Source organism: Aedes aegypti, chromosome 3 (assembly GCF_002204515.2).
Source record: "Aedes aegypti strain LVP_AGWG chromosome 3, AaegL5.0 Primary Assembly, whole genome shotgun sequence".
Lineage (NCBI taxonomy): Eukaryota > Metazoa > Arthropoda > Insecta > Diptera > Culicidae > Aedes > Aedes aegypti.
The window spans coordinates 267,083,807-267,102,459 of NC_035109.1; the positions used below are offsets into that span (position 1 = coordinate 267,083,807).

Genomic DNA, 18,653 nt, shown 5'->3' on the forward strand with positions numbered 1-18,653 from the left:
ACCCCCAACGGTAAACAAGCGAGAAAAATGGATTTTATCATCGCTCTCTCTTTGGGGCTCTCGCTCGCTGCATCCATTTATCATACTTGTTACACCTTGCGATACAATGACGATCGTGGACCGCAACAGATAGGATGTTTTTTTTGCTTGCTATGATCGTGCTTCAAGCGAATTATCCACTTCAACAGAAAAGTAATGGCCTATCTAGATGCGTGGGAAATTTCTTGCAAGGAATGCTCAAGAAAAGCATTTTTCTTTGATCGCAGTACGCAGTTGAAAAGGAATGTCAATTTAAATGGAGCTCACTGTAGGAAATTTCTTGACCATTTCTTGGGCAGAAAATTTTACTGTTCTTGAGCGGAACAGCATACCTAGCTTCATACTCAAATGAGAGCGAATTCTGCAATGCTTGTTCCTGATATAATCAGAGCTGTAGCAGTAGACGATAAACACACTCTCATGATGTGTTGCAGATCATGACTGTTATAGAGAGTAATAAGTGAGAGATAGTCTCAGTCTTCTCAGAATTCAACCCTAATGATGTGCTACCAGCTCTGAGGGTTTTAACAAAGCCGTCATTAGTTTGATTTCAAATCGTACAACCCAATCCAAAAATAATGACATTGTATAAATCTACGACTTCAAAGAATATCACAATATATTAATTTCGTTTTCCTTTTTCAGATGTGTCGCTACCGGGCCCCGTTCCACCAGTTGCGGCTCGCGTACGGCAACAACAAGGGTAAAAACTACACCGAAGAGGAAGATCGCTTCCTGGTATGCATGCTGCACAAGTTGGGCTTCGACAAGGAGAACGTCTACGAAGAGCTGCGGACGGCGGTTCGCTCGGCTCCGCAGTTCCGCTTCGATTGGTTCCTCAAGTCCCGAACGGCGCTGGAATTGCAACGTCGCTGCAATACGCTGATCACGTTGATCGAGCGCGAAAATCAAGAACTCGAAGAGAAGGAACGGCAGGAGAAGAAGAAGAAGACCGCACCGGCCGGGGGAACTCAGAAACCGGCCGCAGGAAAGCGCAAGGCCGAAACCGCCACGACACCCAGCGATAAGAACAGCAAGAAAAAGAAGAAGACCTAAATCCTTGTTTTAGGGCTGTACTCTTTTAGTGATTATGACAAACAAACATTCTTAGAATTACTCAATTTTTAGTTTGACCTTGAATCAACAAAAAATAGCGATTAACAAACTATTTTGTAAGGTATCCATTTTTACACATCAGCATCAGCAAGGATTTGTGTCATTCTCAGCAGTGATTAATTTATTATATCGAGTATTACATGCTACAATCCTAGCTTTTCGTTATACAGTGATGATGAGTCTAGTACGTTTGCGAAGCGCGCTCCGCAATAAAAAAGGTTCGTCGGCTGAGTGGAACTATCGGTTGAAACGAAAAAGACGTAAGATTAATGTCTGCAAGTCCTACTGTTTTACAATATGAAGCTTAACGCAACACAAAATACAATTAGCACCCACCAGTTTCGTGGTATAAACATAATCAAAAGCAAGCATTTTTTTATCGAAAGAAACGTCCAGAGTGTGTTTCTAATTCTAAACACAGTTACAATGCTTCTCGAAGATCAATTACTAAAAAAGACTGTATAATATTATGAAGACAGTTAACCATCTGTCTATGTCGAAACAAATTACATTGTCTGTACCTTGGATTCATGTGGACCCCAAATTCAAATTGTTTGCTGCAGTTTTGGAAAGAAAATTTAATACAGTTATTATAATACTAAAAATGAAACAAACAAGGTAAAGTTCATCGCGGGGAGTGGTCGTTATGAAAAAATGTCCGAAAATTGCGAATATAAGAAACTTTGGATGTTTAAAGGGGAAAAGCACTAATTTGCAACCCATCACTAGTTTTCGATCTATGATTGCACTTCAAAAATGCCAGCATGCTGGTTCAGTTTTCGCATCGTGGAGTGGAAGTTTTTTTTTTGGTTTTGCAGGAAGTGTGCTTTGTGAAGCCTACTACAGTAGTGGATCGAAAAAAAAGGTTTGTATGAAGCTCACATCAATACTAACGTAAACCACTGTAGTATTGATGTGAGCACACGCGGATTAGTCTCGTAGTAGCTCGCATAAAATATACTTTATAGTTCACGATGAAATAGTTCGACGACATCGTTTTGGCGACCAGCTTCCAAGTGCTACACAAGGATTAAAAACCGGTGAGATCTTTTCATGATATATTGTATTATTTGATTATATTGCCAATACTAATACAATTTCGGGTTGGGTGGAACCTCTGCATACTGTTCCGCCATTCGTTTTTGGCCCTTCAGCCAGGTGTAAGTGTTGGTTATTTTATGTCGGGAGAGTCACCGGGTAATTCGTTTTTAGCGTTTCGTAGAATTTAAATTGTCAAATGTCAGGGAAACTTGTACTTCGTTATGTTTCCACCGTTCAAACTCTCGAGCAGGCTTAGATATACTCCACCACCCTAGACTACTCTATGCAGATTTGTTTAGTAGCGGAATTTGAAAATACGGATTAGTAGGAATATTAGACTATTGCATGATCTGAACAATCGTAAGAAACAAGTAGAAGACATCTGTGTAGACAATGAATTAGGACGAATGCCCGACATCAGAGAAACATACAATAGCAAACAGAAGCGTAAATCAGTTCTGTTCAAATTGACGTATAACGAAATGCCTTTTTTTGCCACTATTTTACTTTATTTGTAGGTCAGTTCCTGCCACCTAATGATTCGGTGTGGAAATATGCTCTAGATCTAGTAAAATTAGTCGAATTGTCCTTGAAACGTTCATTCACCTCCGATGACATTGAAGAATAACGGAATTTAATTGCTTCACATCACACAGCGTATATAAATTTGTTTAAAACAGATCTAAATCCAAAACATCATTTTGTTTTACATTATCCTTTTGTAATTCAATGTTCAGGTCCCATATGTACGATCGGACACGTGCACAAGTTGAGCATACGAGAACAAGGATGAGATTTGTAATGTCATAGATCGTACACTCAAAATAATCCACACGTCATTGCTACGTGGAAAATCACGTAGGTCCCTAAAAAGGTTCATTCACGTGAATTTATCTTTCAAAGGTAATAATTATCTGACAATGGATAAATATGAAATAGAATGCTTGTAGCATTCATCACGCCAACCCGTAACACTGACGTGAAAATCCCGTACCTACTGGAGTTCATTTTGACAGCTACAGTTGGAGTTCATTGAGTGATAAATCAGTGTCGTGTGTAATGGGTGCTACCATGTCCAATCATTTTATAGCGTTTATTATGCGTTCAAAAGGCCAAAATGTGTACAGATTCGGATTCAGATCCAGCAAAATATTGCGTGGCACATTCATTACTTTAAATATTCAAAGAATATGACTCTAATCGTTATATACTCGAAGTCACACGGAATTCAGCATAACTTTTCTCAAGGTAAACATTGGTAGGTAAACACGTTTGTCAAATAATGAAATTATGTTAATTGTTGTCATTTTAACAGTGCCGCAATGTTATTAGGATTTGGAATGTTACTGGAGCCAAATATTTAATCATTGACCGCTTTGGCTTGCTTACGTATAGGTAGTTCCGGATGCCGAAATCACAAGCAACAGGATTTACCAACTCTCTGACCAGAATTTATGCGATATCCCAGTTACGGAAGTTGAAAAAATGTGTAATCATATTTTACAATAAACGCTAATATAAGAAATATCTCCGTTCTTGGAATAACTTATTTTGAAAAACATAAAGTATATGAAAGTTGCAGATCTAAATTATCGTCATTTCAAGTACTTTTCATTGCAAGCTCCGATAAAGTTCACCGGAACTTCATCTAAGTTCTACGACCCCTATGTATGGAAGGTGCGGGAAAATCACGTAGCTATTACGGAGAACAGCGGCGGAGAGAAAGTTCATTAGTTCATTTTTGGTCACCTACGATTCACGTAAGTGCTACGTGAAAAGTGCGATGGAAAAAAACTACGTATGTTTTCACGTAGTAACGACGTTTGGATTATTTTGAGTGTAGTAGACAAGAAATATAAAAGCTCATGTTTTGATATTCGGTTCAACTAGACAGACGTGTTTTTAATAACGTAATCCGACACTACACCATACAAAGCATGATGTGCTTTCGAAATGAAGCGAAACATAAGGGGTTCAAACAATATGCTCATGTGATTTCGTCAAGGAAGAACGTCTATTTTACGCTTTGCATCAAGTCTTATTTACAATTCCCATATGATTTACTAAACCAGTGCTTTTTTAAACCGGACGTCAATCATAATTTCAATATGTGTGATATTCGGTTACGTAATTTTTTTAGCAAACTGATTCAGGCCTTGAGTTTAAACTCCGACTTCAATTTAATGCTTTCAAGTACAGTTATTTATAAAGGAACAAATTTTTAGGTCAATTTATAACAATGTTTTAGGTCAATTTATAACAAAGTTTTAGGTCAATTTATAACAAAGCTAGAATCGTCCAACATGCTACTGTATGAAATTCTAAATCATATCTCACAATGATTCGTTATATTTTGTGCTGGAAGTTTGGCAGGTATCTGTATTCAACGAGCTCTTCTTAGCATATGAGACACAAGGATGTACACAAAAAGTAGATACCCAGACAACCAGAATCTTTTGCGTTATGCGATGCTTATGTGTGCAAAGTTTCACGTATAAGATGTCGCGAAAAGGCCCTATACGTACAAAAGTGGAGGCGATATACGTGCATATTTTATATGATGAAACATAACAAGCAATACGAGTGTGTAGATTTTCTTGCGAATTCGTCTGTACTCTTATGCGACTTAATTTATAATAACAAAGTTTATTTGACAGCTGCTACGGATTGATCGGACTTACTTTGTACAAGTATACGGGACGAAATGGAATGTACATATGAACTCATAAAATAGCGTTTTATGCGGAAACTCATCGGTCTAACGATTTTATCCATCATGTAGTGCGGGAGTGATGCAGTTTGAACAAATAAACGACTTTGTTCGTATACTGTTATCCGACTTCTGGTTGTCTGGGATATTATTAGCATAGATTATTTTTCAAGTTTGCCAATCAATGTATTTTGTATAAATAGTAAATTTATGTTTCGGCATAAAACCACGTTTAACTAATAATGTATATACTTATTTGAGACTGGTAGTATTTTATAATAAATAATAAATAATTGCTTCATAACAATAAGTTATCTTTATCTATAACGCATCTATCCGGATACAAATCAGAATTTACGGCAAACAAAAATTGATTTTTCTTCAAATTCTATCATCAGAATTGAATTCATTGAATTTAATTAACTGTACAATTGACATTATGCCTGGTGCTATAATTAGAAGAAAGATTAATTTTTGTTTTGTCTAAAATTCCTGTTTTTAATTAGATAACACAATATATTCTATTACATACGATTGCCCTAAAATTGATTTAATTATCATATTGTTACAGGAAAATAAAATATAATTCATTGGAATTTCACGTAATAATCGTCTGACCAATGTATCAAATGGATTGATGTCTGACTGGTTTTGCGGTATATAACTTTCCTGTACCATTTACGTGAAAAATAGTGTGGAAAAAATCTATGTATGTTTTCACGTAAACCGAAAGTGAATTTTTTTTTGGGTGTACGCAGTGAAAAAACTCCCCATCAGAGGGCTTGGTTACCATCTTCTGGGTAGCCTTGAGGGGTGGCGTAATGGAGTCGTTGTGTTCATGAAGAGGGCAATGACCGAGCAACGAGGTCAGGTACCGCAAGACAGTCGACGACTTCATAATTCCTTCACTTGCCCAGAGTTCGTCGACTGAAACAGTCAACAGTTGAAGGCTAAAGCCAAAAAGTTAAAAGTGAAGAATTGAAAAGGATAGAGAGAAGAAAGAGAGTTAAGACGTGGGAAAAGTGAAGGCGAAGTGGACTGCAGAACCCCGCCGGTTTAAAATACCATTTGTAGACCGTCGCTGCGGTGTCCCGGTGTTCATCTGGGCAGCATTCCGGCAACGAACCCGCCGAAGGCCGATCCGTTACCATATCGGCAGGACCAGGACACGCAGTGGATCGCTGTTGTCAGTAGCTTTGATTAGATGTTAGGGATGGTACACAAATTATGTCACGCTAAATTTCGACTTTTTCGACTCCCCCCCCCCCTTTGTCACGTTTTTTGTATGAGTCCTTTGAAAATTTTGTAAGGCTTGTCACGCTTGGCTTGACCCCCTCCCCCCCCCCTTGGAGCGTGACGTAATTAGTGCATGACCCCTTAGGTGAATTTCAAAGCAATGGCAACCTTTTTATTATAAAATTTAGATTTTATCTTCTGACCTAAAGATTCTGGTTAAACTACTGCATAGTACGGCTATCACTCATCAAAATTAATTTCACTTCGGGAAAATATAAATTCAAGCTGGCGAGAAGATTACAAACTGAGGGTGGGAATTCTGGCCTTGATAATATCCATAGTTATAAAAACATAAAATAATACCTAATACTAAATAAGTAAAATGTAGCTTCACTGTAGTAATAAATGAAATAAAATCGTGCTGTTACGAACAATGCGTTCGGTAATCTGTTTTACAATTCGCTCGGTAATAGTTCACGAGCGTATTGTAATTTTTTGACAGCTGTGTATCGATTAACATTACAGATTATTCGGTAATTTTTAACTTTACCGGAAGCATTACCGAGCGCTCAGCGGTTTATATTTCGGTAAAAAAATTACCGGAGTCGGTGATATTTTCTAATTGTGTATCCCTGCCCCCGGCCTTGGACTGACTTGCGCTCTCATTGTCCCACCAAACGCTGCAAAATGAAAAATAAAAATGAAACATTCTTTTCCCATCCTACACTGAACCAAGGAATCATATCCGATTTATCTGAAAACACACATAGTTTTTTTTCCATGTGGTTTTTCACATAAGGCTCATCAATTTGTCCCATGAATAGCTCCGACTAGATTTTGATTGGATTCATCTGGTAAAACACTTACATTTGAAGCGAAATTGTGTCAATGAGTTTTATGTGAAATTCAGATGACGCATATTGACTTTGTTAGTGATATTTATATGATAGCAAATTCATTGCGAAAGGAATTTTTCAGGTTTTAAGTAAAATTAATAGAAAATATAATAAAATGCAATATTTATTCAACATGTTTTGTCTTTCTTCTTTCTTTGAACGAATTTAAATAAGATTGAAACACAAAGTAGGAAACATCTTCTATCCCATGTATCATCATCGTATCCATACTGGGTGTTTTGGATTGTCTGCTCTTAACATTCCTTATGCTGCCATCGTCCAAGTATTAGAACCAAGAATTACTTGTTTCTGTAAGTTCAAATACATCATGAATTTTCATTTAATGGTTTTATATATGAATATTCAACTTACTCTATACTTTCACATATTCGTAAAGTATTTCTTGGAACACAATTCAAATTCACTTTGCTCTAAAGTGAAGCTGATTTCTAAATCTACCACGATACATCTGCTAATACGTGATTAGCCAAAGCGCCATCAGCAAAATTCGTCTAGTAAAAGCACTAAATTTTCACATCTGCCAATCCCATAGCTGTCATCGGAAAACATACATAACTTTTGTTCATATATAAACTCTGGACAAACATGTCAAAAGGGCACATCGACATTGGTAAACATTGGCTTTGTAAGACGCTGTTAAGCTCAATTCAACTCGATCACGCTCACCAATACCACTATCAGGAAGAGCTAACACCAATCTTTCTGATAGTGGTGTTAGTTTGCGTGGGCGGGCTAAGAAGGGCTCAACAGCAACGTTTCTAAAAAAAGGCTCAAGACCTCTTGGGCCCTTTTCAAATGTTTGTCCAGAACTATAGTATTGACAGATGAATACTACGAGGCATAATAATAAGCTTCATGTACTTTGTACATAAACATTAATGGATACACATAACGTGAATGGGTTTTCGATTATAGTCAAAGTATGTGCCGTTTTTAATATTTTCTATGATATTTCTTGGTTCAGTGTAACTGACTGTAAGGACTTGGCCGGCGCCGTTATTGATCAATAATATGAGATCTGCTAAAATTGCACTTCGAGAGTAAGCGGAAACTCCCATCCCTTATTCATTTGGATCGAAGTGCAATTCTTACCAGTTCCGATCAATCACGGAGTACCAACCAATGAGCATATATACCGAGGTGAGGAAGAAGACATTTAGTGTGCGTGACATCCGTGTACGGTGCAAAATGTTTCACAACTACAAACAAGCAAGCTCCCATAAGAAGCCGTGGAAATTAGTGACGTAGTTATTTTTGTTTACGTTTTTTTTTTCTTTTTACTAATACATAGCCATTGTTTCTTCTTCCACACCTTAGTATATATTCTCATTGAGTACCAACCATTGACATGTGCCGTCAGTCTATGCTATAGTATACTATATCTTCTATTAGTGGCAACGGATAGTTATCGCGATAAGTGTCCTTATTTAGTTTTCTGTAGTCGATGTTCAACCTTACATCTCCATCTCTCTTTGGACTTACAAAAGACGAGTCACTCTCTTTAATTATGCCTGATTTGAGCAAATCTTTTTTTCATCAACTTTCAACTTACCTGACTGTGAAGGTCTTTTTCATTTTAGAATTAGTTTCAAGTAATTTTCATTTTATAATTAGTTTGAGGATTAGAAGGTCGTTTGAAATCAAAGTAATAGCTTTTAAAAATCTGTAGTTAATTTTCCAAATGATCACTACCAATATCAGCAGATTGTTCAATGATTGTCTTATCATCAACCAACTTTACAATATTGGTTACCTTTTGTTCAGCTTTGCTTATTTCACCATCAATAATAGGAGTCCGAAAAATACGAATTTAACGATTTTCAATTATGGTTTTTATTGTTAAGGCGATCATCCCACGTTTTCGAATCAAAGAAAATCAGTTGGTTTTGCACTTACACAGCTGAAAAAGTATCAGCATACTTTACTTTTTATCACTTTGAAATGCAAGCTGAAAAGTCATCATTGTTGCCAAAACGAATGACGGGCTTCTTCTTCTTCTTGGCATTAACGTCCCCACTGGGACATAGCCGGCTACTCAGCGTAGTGTTCTTATGAGCACTTCCACAGTTATTAACTGAGAGCTTTCTTTGCCTAAGTTGCCATTTTCGCATTCGTATATCGTGTGGCAGGTACGATGATACTCTATGCCCAGGGAAGTCAAGGAAATTTCCATTACGAAAAGATCCTGGACCGACCGGGATTCGAACCCAGACACCTTCAGCATGGCTTTGCTTTGTAGCCGCGGACTCTAACCACTCGGCTAAGGAAGGCCCCTAAATGACGGGCTACTTAGCCTTAATAACATTTCTACCAATCATAGCATCATATGACATCATGGCCGAATTAGGAATCACCAACAATTAATTTTGAAAATAAATTTTGAACACAAACATTAGTTACTAATCTGCCAATAATTTCCAACTGAGTTCCTCCGATACCCTTGAAAGTTTTATTTTCGTTATAAGGACAATTTTTTTTCTTGATCAATCAAACCAAGGCGTGTCAGGCAAACTGGGCTACCTGTGTCAAATAATGCTTGCAGTTTAAGTTTGTAGTAGTCTTATCAGCCGAAACTTCACTATTAGTTAACACAGCAACATTCGCAGGTTTGTTTACAGTCGTCCTTATGGTCATTGATTTCTTCTGATACGGTGCTGCACCCAAATAGTTTGTTTAACATTGTATGTTCCTTCGACAGTTGATAGCTATATGTCTGGGTTGACCACAGTTATAGCATACAGGAACGTTTAATGGACGCCTCAGATGAAGTTGGATGGACTTGAATGCTCGAAGAAGATATTCAACTGATTTATCAGGCGAATATCTGTTATTCCTTCAATAACGTATTGCACAAGTTCTGCTTCATTCAATTCCAACGTTACAGCCAAACTTCTTTTAGAAATATGGTAACCCAAAAGCTTTCATTTGCGTTTCATTTTCTTGCTTCTAGATTTTGCGTGTTTCAACAGTACTTACAGTAATTCCAAAAGTAGACTTCAATTGACTAACTATTTCTTCATAATCCTTCAGCATCAAATCTGGTTGAGATGATAACCAAATCTGTGCATTTCTTCTTAACTCTTAACACCCTAATGTACACAACCAATCGTTCATTTTCAAAGACCTGTGTGGGTTCACTGAGATAATAGCTACTCTGTTAAATAACGCAACAATACATACTTACCTGTAAGTTTGCAAACTCTATTCCAATGAGCTCTCTCGAGTTTCCCACCTAAAAATTAGCTAACGGTATATCACTCGTTTGTGTATGACCATCAATTGTCGTAGTATAACTTATCTCGTGAGATAATGAAGTGGTTTATTGCGATAACTGCACGAATTGTCGTCACCAATCGTGTCTGGTAGAAGTTCGAAGATATTGTAGATTTGTAGTCGCACAGCATCCGATTTGTTGCATCAGGAATAGCATTTCATTGCATGTAAGTGAATCATGGAAGTTTGATTAACCGGTGGTTTTAGAAAGCGTGTGTATATTTTCTACTAGTGCAGTTAAAGGCCACAATATATCGCTGTATGATATTTTTGATTATGTGAATCAGTTGAACTGTGAAGGCGTTTTGTGAATTATACTTTTCATTGCAAAATGAAATATTTGAACAGCGTATTCATCCATCGTTTGTGTTTCCAGGGACATCGCACAACTTGCTTAGGTAATCAATTCGAATTGACATGACTTCCACACAAAACCGTTTCAGTTTTGAAACATCAAAAGAGTGAGTACTGAAATATTTTTTAAAAATCTATGCATTTCGGATCAACTAATTATTTTATTTGTATTAATTTCAGTGCTGATGATGAAGATGAATACAATCCGTTCGAAAAGCGTCAAATTCGTAAAGCCAATTCGTAAGTACGAACAGTTTGATAGTGTCGTCAGTGGCTGAATTTCAATCCGATATGTTTACTTAGATCCATCGGGACGCTGATTCACATGGTGAAGGGTTCGCTTGGAACGGGTATACTGGCAATGCCTTTCGCCTTCAAAACGGGTGGCCTCGTGTTCGGAATTTTGGGTACCATGCTGGTGGCGCTCATATATGCACATTGCGTTCATCTATTGGTAGGATCGTCTTCATGTTTATAGAGCAATGTGGATATTCTAACCAACTTTGTATATGATTGTAGGTTGGTACATCACAAAAAGCATGCAAACGTAGCAGAATACCCGTACTAGGGTTTGCCGAGACAGCTGAGAACGTGTTCGCCAATGGGCCCTTCAGATTACGTAAATTTGCTGGATTTGCCAAGTAATGGTTTGTTTCTGCATCCTTAGCAAGGAACTCGTAAGCATCACTTTAAAGATAGTTTATTACTGAGATTAGACCTTCTGTTTGAACATTTCATTCATTGGTTAGGCATGAGAATAGTGATACCTGAACGTAAACAATATCAAGTCTCAATAGGTGTTTGATTCGCAACTATTTTTTTCATACGCGCTTTTACTAATTGAACTCATGCACTACCTTGAAAGTTTCTTTGGTACCATCTTAACTTTTAACGTCAGTCGATTGACGATAGAGGCTTAAGCGTAAGTTATCACTAATAAGATTTTTCGCAAACCCACCACGAAACAGTTTGCAATGAATCGCTACTATTATTATTTATTCTCAGAGCTTACATCGACTACATGCTGCTGGTGATCAGCTACTTCTCCGTCTGCGTATACCTCGTGTTTATCTCAACAACGCTCCGAGACGTGATCAACTACGAGCTGCAAATCGATTGGAGCATTCGGATATACATTCTACTGACAACGTGCGTAGTTGCCTTCATAACACAAGTTCGTGAACTAAAGTACCTGGTGCCGTTTTCCCTGCTCGCCAACTCGTCCATCATTGTGGTCTTCATAATTACGCTGTTCTACATCTTCAAGGAACCGGTTGCAATATCGAACCGGAAGTTCTGGCCCGAGTTAAGCAATCTTCCTTCGTTTTTTGGGTACGGTACTGAAGCTTATAGAGATTTGGAACATTAACTGAACTATCATCATCTACAGGACAGCAGTGTACGCTATTGAAGGAATCGGTATTGTACTTCCGGTGGAGAACAAGATGAAGCAACCTCAGCATTTTCTGCAGACTTTTGGAGTTGCCAACTTCGCCATCTGTTTCATAACCATTCTGTACAATATAGTAGGATTCTTCGGTTATGCTACATACGGAGAAGGCACCAAAGGATCCGTTACGCTGAATTTACCAAACGATGAACTGTAAATAACAATGGCCCCCGTTAGATTCACGATAACTTGATTCTGTACTGGTTTCTTACAGCTTGGCCAAATCAACGCAACTGCTAGCGGCGGTAGCCATTCTTCTGACCCTGGGGCTCTACTACTACGTACCGATGGAGATCCTGTGGAAAAAGATCGGACATAAAATACCCGAAAGAAGACACAACCTAGCCCAGGTTGGGATTCGTTTGGGCATCGTGGTTGCGATGATGGGCCTTGCCTTGACTGTACCGCAGTTGGAACCCTTCATCGGTTTTGTGGGATCGATTGGGTCGGCAACTTTGGCCTTGTTGACTCCAATCGTGTTGGATACGGTATATCGATGGCCTACCGGGTACGGTTGGATGAGGTGGCGGCTACTGAAGAATATTTTACTTGGAGCGTTTGGATTGTTCATCCTGGCCGTGGGAACGTACTTCAGTTTGATGGATATTGTTGCTATTTATGAATGATTGTTATATTCATAATAAATTTGATTGTTTTAATACAATTCCAAAGATTTGTTTTATATTGTTGATAATTAAATTTTATATATGTTGATAATTAAATTGGCACTGGCTACATTCCCGTACTGAGCAGACCCATTGAAACTGCACATTTTAGACATCTAAGTTATTGAACAGTGATTCCCAACCCATTTGCTGTGTCCTACATATCGAACACATTATGCTCCATTTGTCTTTTTGCATTTCGAACATATTCGATAACCTACCCAAGAAACATTTGCCTATTTTATAATCATTTATTAAGCAATTTTTCACAACTACATACTGAATAGTTGCTTTATTATATTACTTTGCAGCTGCTACGCACACATTGTTCAAGCAAATCTGGCGAAATTATTAAGCTTCTTTATCATTTAGTGACTGTAATCATATATTGTAATGATGTTTATTCAGGTTTCACTTAGCTTAATAAGGATTGATGATTTAACAACGCTAGTTTAATAAACTACATTATTGCAGTTTAATTCAGCATCATGTTTAACAACATTTTAATTATTTCCAAGTGAAGCCTTTGTTCAGGCGTTGTTCACACAAATTTGGAGAAGTTATAAAGCGTGTCGTTGTATATTGACTTTATTCTACAACTTCAAAATCGCTTTATAAGCATTCATCTCAGCTTTTATTCAACTGCCACAAAATTGATTGAAAACAAATAAATGACTAAAAATAGCTAACACTGTATAAATCAAATGCAGTGTATACCTTTACCATGAATTAATAACCACACTTTTAATACTTACCTGAATACTGGATTCAAACTCAAGACCTTGCCATCGTCAGCGGTTTACCTTGCCATCTGCGCCATCCTTGAATTCATATATCGGTCTTCCAGTGCCCAATATAAACCTCTTGTAGCTGATTATTGATCATGCTTGAGGTTCTATTCAACAATAACTAATCAACACGTGCTATGCTGATCAACAACTGAATAAGCGCATTACTTCTGCTGCTGTTCAGTACTGATGCGAGCTGAACTCAGTCGGCTATTTATAGCGCACAGTGAGAAAATTTATTTCAATGCTGGTCAAAAATAAAGTTTATTCACAAAGTAAAAACAGTCTGAAATGATTAATCGAATTTCATAATAAGTTTCAACTTGTTAAAACTTTAATTGAATTGTTTATCTAACTATTCTAAAATTCATTTATTAAATGTATAATATTTCTACTAGGTTAATATTTTAATTATTTGTCGTACTTTTTCCATCTATTAAACATTATACAAATATAAAATATATTTCAATTAATAATCCTATGTCAGAAGACTGATTCAAAATATTTTCTAAACATAATTGAATATTGTATTGAGAAAGCATCAGTTATTATTGTATCCAACATGTTTTTATATATTAGTAAGTTAGTGGCGAATTCGCCAAGGGCGAAAAGCCACTCAAAAAAAGATAAATAATAATAATATTAGTAAGTTGAACATTGCAATACATTAGGAATACAACGCAATTTTTAGATATTTTGTCCATTTTTCAAAAATTTAGCTATGGTGTGACCTCTTTTGTAAAGCTTCTTTGTTGCTGAACAATGTGTTTAGTAATCGTTATTTTGGACTTCTTTGCATGACCTGCTCGGATGATATATCTATGTTGTATTAGGATTTTATAAAATACCTATTCAGCTTTTAATCATGTTCATGTTAAACATGGAAACAGCTGAAGTGCGAAGCAACCAAAACGTTAGTTCGTCTCTTGCACATCTGTTTACACAATTATATTTGTTTGGTGGAATATTGGCTCTTTAATAGAAGGAAAAATGACTTGTTCAACTCATTAGTAAAACAATCTTGACAAGTCGGCAGAGATTCTTTGGAGAAGTTTAATATGTGTTGATTCTACTATTATTCATTCCAATGAAAAATGTTGAACATTGACTTAAATTTGGATTTAAATACCATCTTCTCAGCTCTTTGTAGGGCATTTTTTCAGCTGTCACCATTATTCAACAATAATTAACTATGTATGTTTATTTGTGACACTTGATTGTAAGTTGGGTAACTACTTTCATGTAACTATTGTTAAATTATTATTTATACTTCGATTATCATTAAAAATGTTATGATTAGTAACTTTTTCCGATATCAATAACGTCGCAGATGATGATCACTACATTTGGAAATTTATTGATATTTTTAATTCAACGTGATTCGAACTTTACCCTCGTTGATCCATTACGTCGCCATTACGTCCATTACGTTAATCCATCCATCGCATACACGTCTTGGATTTGATTTGAAAAACATTTGAAACATTTGAAAATAACATAAAAAGACATAATATGTTTTGCTTGAATAAGAGCATACACATATACTGTTATTCACATTGTTTATAAGTTTTACTAATCATGCTGGTCAACATTTTAGGTATTAGACACTGAAACTTTTGTACGATTTGTTGTTAATCAAATGTTCAATATGCTACTAAAATGATGGCTACAAACTATAGAAGCTTTTGATCAGTCAATTGTTAAACTTCTTATGAGTTGTAGAACAAAAGCTACTATATTTGCATTTTCGGAGGTTTATTCAGCTCTTCTTCTAAACACAAACTGCAAGTGGAATAACATCTTTTTTATAAGCGGAAATTAATTTTATTCAATTAATGATTCAACTAAAAATTTGTTCAACAATGGTTGCTGTTATGCAGCTTGTATTAAATACGTAAGTATCTTAAAAGCTACCAATTGTTCCTTGGGTAGTTTCTGAATTTTCGTATCATTCGTATGATGCGAAATCTACGATATTTTCCCACGAAAGGAGAATGTTTTTTTTTCGCTTCCTCGCGTGAACATATTTCGCTCACGCTTATTTTCCCTAGAGCAGGGTGTGGCGGTACCACGAATAATTGAATTAAAAATGAATATTAGTTTAAGTTGTACAAAATAATTTGCTTGTGTTGAATTATATCATTGAATTACCCCCTGTATATAGACCACTCAATTTGAATGAACTACTGAATTCGAGTTCATTTGTTCATTTGCTCCACTCCGCATACCATTTGTAGAATGAGTTCCCTGTTAGATTCTGGCTCTGAGCGTAAATCGACAGCCAAGCGATCCTTTTGCAGAAGACTGTGATCTCGGTTCGAGGCTCGGGCATCGACCTGGGTTCAAGTATCGTTGACCCTCTAAGTCTTTTATAAAACTTCGGGTGGGCAACGAGTTGGATGATCGTGTCCACTTAGAGAAATTGAATGCTTTCTCCCGACGGGTAGAAAAAGTAGTATGCGTGAAGGCGATTTTTGACCTTCGCGAAATTCTACTTCGTAGATTTCGCGTAATTTCCGGCGACGAAAATTTGCAAATCTCGCGCCTATTCTGAGGATCCTTTAACTTGACTCATTCACTTCGTTCTGGTCTGCGGAAGAGGCGAGAGCGATCCAAGTTTAGTTTAACCGCGCCGTGGTGTGATAGTTCAGCTTAGAAAGGCAAAGTCAAGTGCTTACTTACTTACTTATTTGGCTTTACATCAATTATCTTGATAAAGCCTCGCCAACAATATTTCGCCAATTCCCTCGGTTCATGGCCGCTTCTCTCCATCCTCGACTGTGACCCACGCTCTCCAGGTCCTGGTGTACCTGATCAATCCACCTAGCTCGCTGCGCCCCACGCCTTCTTGTTCCGACCGGATTCGTGGCGAACACCATCTTTACAGGGTTGTTGTCCGGCATTCTTGCAACATGCCCTGCCCAGCGTATCCTTCCAGCTTTAGCTACCTTCACGATACTGGGTTCGCCGTAGAGTTGAGCGAGCTCGTGGTTCATCCTTCGCCGCCACACGCCGTTCTCCTGCACGCCGCCGAAGATCGTCCTTAGCACTCGGCGTTCGAAAACCCCAAGAGCTTGCAAGTCCTCCTCGAGCATAGTCCACGCCTCATGCCCATAGAGGACTACCGGTCTTATGAGCGTTTTGTACATCGTGCATTTGGTGCGGGGGTGAATCTTTCTTGACCGCAGTTTCTTCTGGAGCCCATAGTAGGCACGACTTCCGCTGATGATGCGCCTTCGTATTTCCCGACTAACATTGTTGTCAGCCGTCAACAAGGATCCGAGGTAGACGAACTCGTCCACCACCTCGAAGGTATCCCCGTCTATCGTAACACTGCTTCCTAGGCGGGTCCTGTCGCGCTCAGTTCCGCCAACCAGCATGTACTTTGTTTTCGACGCATTCACCATTAGCCCGACTCTTGTTGCTTCGCATTTCAGGCGGGTGAACAAATCTGCCACCGTTTCAAATTTTCTCCCAATAATATCCATGTCGTCCGCGAAGCAAACAAATTGTCCGGATCTCGTGAAAATCGTGCCTCGACTGTTAAGTCCGGCTCTCCGCATGAGTCAAGTACGTTAGTAGCGATTTGTGCGAGTTGGCGGTTTTAGTGAGAGTAGTTGATGCGACAGATTTGTGGCAAGTTGCAAGGCCCGTCAAACCAAACACCCAAGTTAGCGACCGTTTTCGACCCCGCTTTCCAGCTTCGGAGTTTTCCCGGCGGTACACGTGGGCCGGAGAGGGCAAGCGTACCATTAACCCGCGCCCTTGGCAGATCAGAAACAGCGAGCGAGTCGGTTTCGGACCGATATACAGCAAACCCATGTGAACTACAAGCAAAGTTTCGTCGAGCGTCCCGAACCGGTGAAAGTCACGCACGCTACCAACTGAGCCATCGTTGGTGACGACCACAGATGTGACGGCTGTACTCCGTCGAGCAAGTCCACGAATCCCATGTGAGGCGTCGTTGAGAACGGCAAGCGAGTAGCAGAAGCGAAATCCGGAGGAGATCCGCGTGTCGGCCACGTGCCGCTACAACCGCAACAACCACCGATGCCTCCACACAAGTAAAGTCAAACCGTGAGTACCCATTCATTTATCCCATGCGCATGGTGAATTTCGCCCCTAGCCCGAGTTAAACCGCTAGCGTGGCCACACCGTTCATTTCGGCCCTACCGTTCGTCCCGCTTATGCGTCGGTAGTCGGCAACATACATTAAACCCCCGAATGAACACCACCCGTCGAACCGCACACAAATGAGCAGGCAATGGACATGCCCTATATCAACTGCAGCGATTTGCAGTAGACAGGATGTCCCGGGCCCGATCTATCTGACAAGCCAATCGAGCCCTCTGTCACCATAGAAGATGGTGTCTCCATCATGTCGATAGCCTGCAAATGAGTTAACCGCACAGAAGGGAGAAAGAGAGTAGCTAGAGTAAAGAGGGAAGTAGTAGAATGAGCCTATGCATGATATAAAACGTTTGACTTTTACTGTGCGCCCTGTTTTCAAGTTGCCCGTGAGAGCGAGCGAGACAGCACCAACACACGGCGCACAGTAAAAGTCAAAAGAACAAAAGAATTTATGGCACGTACAGAGGCTCAGGCCTAGAGTTTAAGATTGTAAATGAGCCTCTGTACGTGCCATAAATCCTTTTGTTTTTTTGACTTTTACTGTGCGCCGTGTGTTGGTGCTGTCTCGCTCTCTCTCACGGGCAATTTGAAAACAGGGCGCACAGTAAAAGTCAAACGTTTCATAGCATGCATGAGCCTATGCATGCTATGAGAGAGAGCGAGACAGCACCAACACACGGCGCACAGTAAAAGTCAAAAGAACAAAAGGATTTATGGCACGTACAGAGGCTCATAGGCTCATATGGAATTGTCGGTAAAGCAGAAGTAAAGAAATGGAATTATTATAGCGTGAAATATACACGCAAAAAAAGTGCGGTAAAAACTAACATTTTGGGGAGTTAACTTAAGCGCTCGCACCGACAATTTTCAGCAGACCAGAAATGCGCTTGATTTTACCATGTTTGTTGTCGAAATCAAGTTGTTGTAAATTGT

The 18,653-nt window shown here is 38.6% G+C and overlaps 2 protein-coding genes and 2 long non-coding RNA genes across 6 annotated transcripts in view; 3 read left to right on the forward strand and 1 right to left on the reverse strand.

Moving 5' to 3' along the window:
* Window positions 1-1,519, forward strand: part of LOC5579656 (chromatin-remodeling complex ATPase chain Iswi) — a 28,675-nt gene extending 27,156 nt beyond the window's left edge. The window contains exon 4 of the mRNA XM_001648080.2: window positions 685-1,519. Within this exon, the coding sequence (XP_001648130.1) occupies window positions 685-1,095 (411 nt within the window). The 3' untranslated portion in view covers window positions 1,096-1,519. The remainder of the gene's footprint in view (window positions 1-684) is intronic.
* Window positions 1,520-3,016: 1,497 nt separating this feature from the next.
* On the forward strand, window positions 3,017-3,721 carry LOC110678438. The gene is made up of 2 exons (XR_002501616.1): window positions 3,017-3,454; window positions 3,512-3,721. It is a non-coding gene; the product is annotated as an uncharacterized LOC110678438 (long non-coding RNA).
* A 3,481-nt stretch (window positions 3,722-7,202) lies between these two features.
* LOC110679673 lies at window positions 7,203-7,602 on the reverse strand. Its single transcript, XR_002502700.1, has 2 exons — window positions 7,411-7,602; window positions 7,203-7,347 (listed from the first exon to the last, which is right to left on the reverse strand). It is a non-coding gene; the product is annotated as an uncharacterized LOC110679673 (long non-coding RNA).
* Window positions 7,603-10,309: 2,707 nt separating this feature from the next.
* On the forward strand, window positions 10,310-12,807 carry LOC5579655 (proton-coupled amino acid transporter-like protein CG1139). Of its 3 annotated transcripts, none has more exons than XM_001648079.2 (8): window positions 10,310-10,499; window positions 10,709-10,793; window positions 10,867-10,926; window positions 10,990-11,140; window positions 11,206-11,327; window positions 11,692-12,018; window positions 12,077-12,289; window positions 12,351-12,807. In XM_001648079.2, exons 2-8 carry the CDS (start codon window positions 10,750-10,752, stop codon window positions 12,760-12,762), a joined length of 1,329 nt encoding a protein of 442 aa, XP_001648129.1. In that variant the 5' UTR covers window positions 10,310-10,499; window positions 10,709-10,749; the 3' UTR covers window positions 12,763-12,807. The 3 variants fall into 3 exon arrangements, with proteins under 3 accessions (XP_001648129.1, XP_021708177.1, XP_021708178.1); XM_021852485.1 differs by lacking the exon at window positions 10,310-10,499 and adding an exon at window positions 10,500-10,591; XM_021852486.1 differs by lacking the exon at window positions 10,310-10,499 and adding an exon at window positions 10,526-10,544.
* Window positions 12,808-18,653: the final 5,846 nt, after the last annotated feature.

Excerpts from the sequence above, each read along its gene's own strand:
- LOC5579655 (XM_001648079.2), top strand. The coding sequence starts at position 10,750 with ATGACTTCCACACAAAACCGTTTCAGTTTTGAAACATCAAAAGA. Across the intron at positions 10,927-10,989 it reads CAAATTCGTAAAGCCAATTC|ATCCATCGGGACGCTGATTC; the intron begins GTAAGTACGAAC and ends ATGTTTACTTAG. Across the intron at positions 11,328-11,691 it reads AAATTTGCTGGATTTGCCAA|AGCTTACATCGACTACATGC; the intron begins GTAATGGTTTGT and ends ATTTATTCTCAG.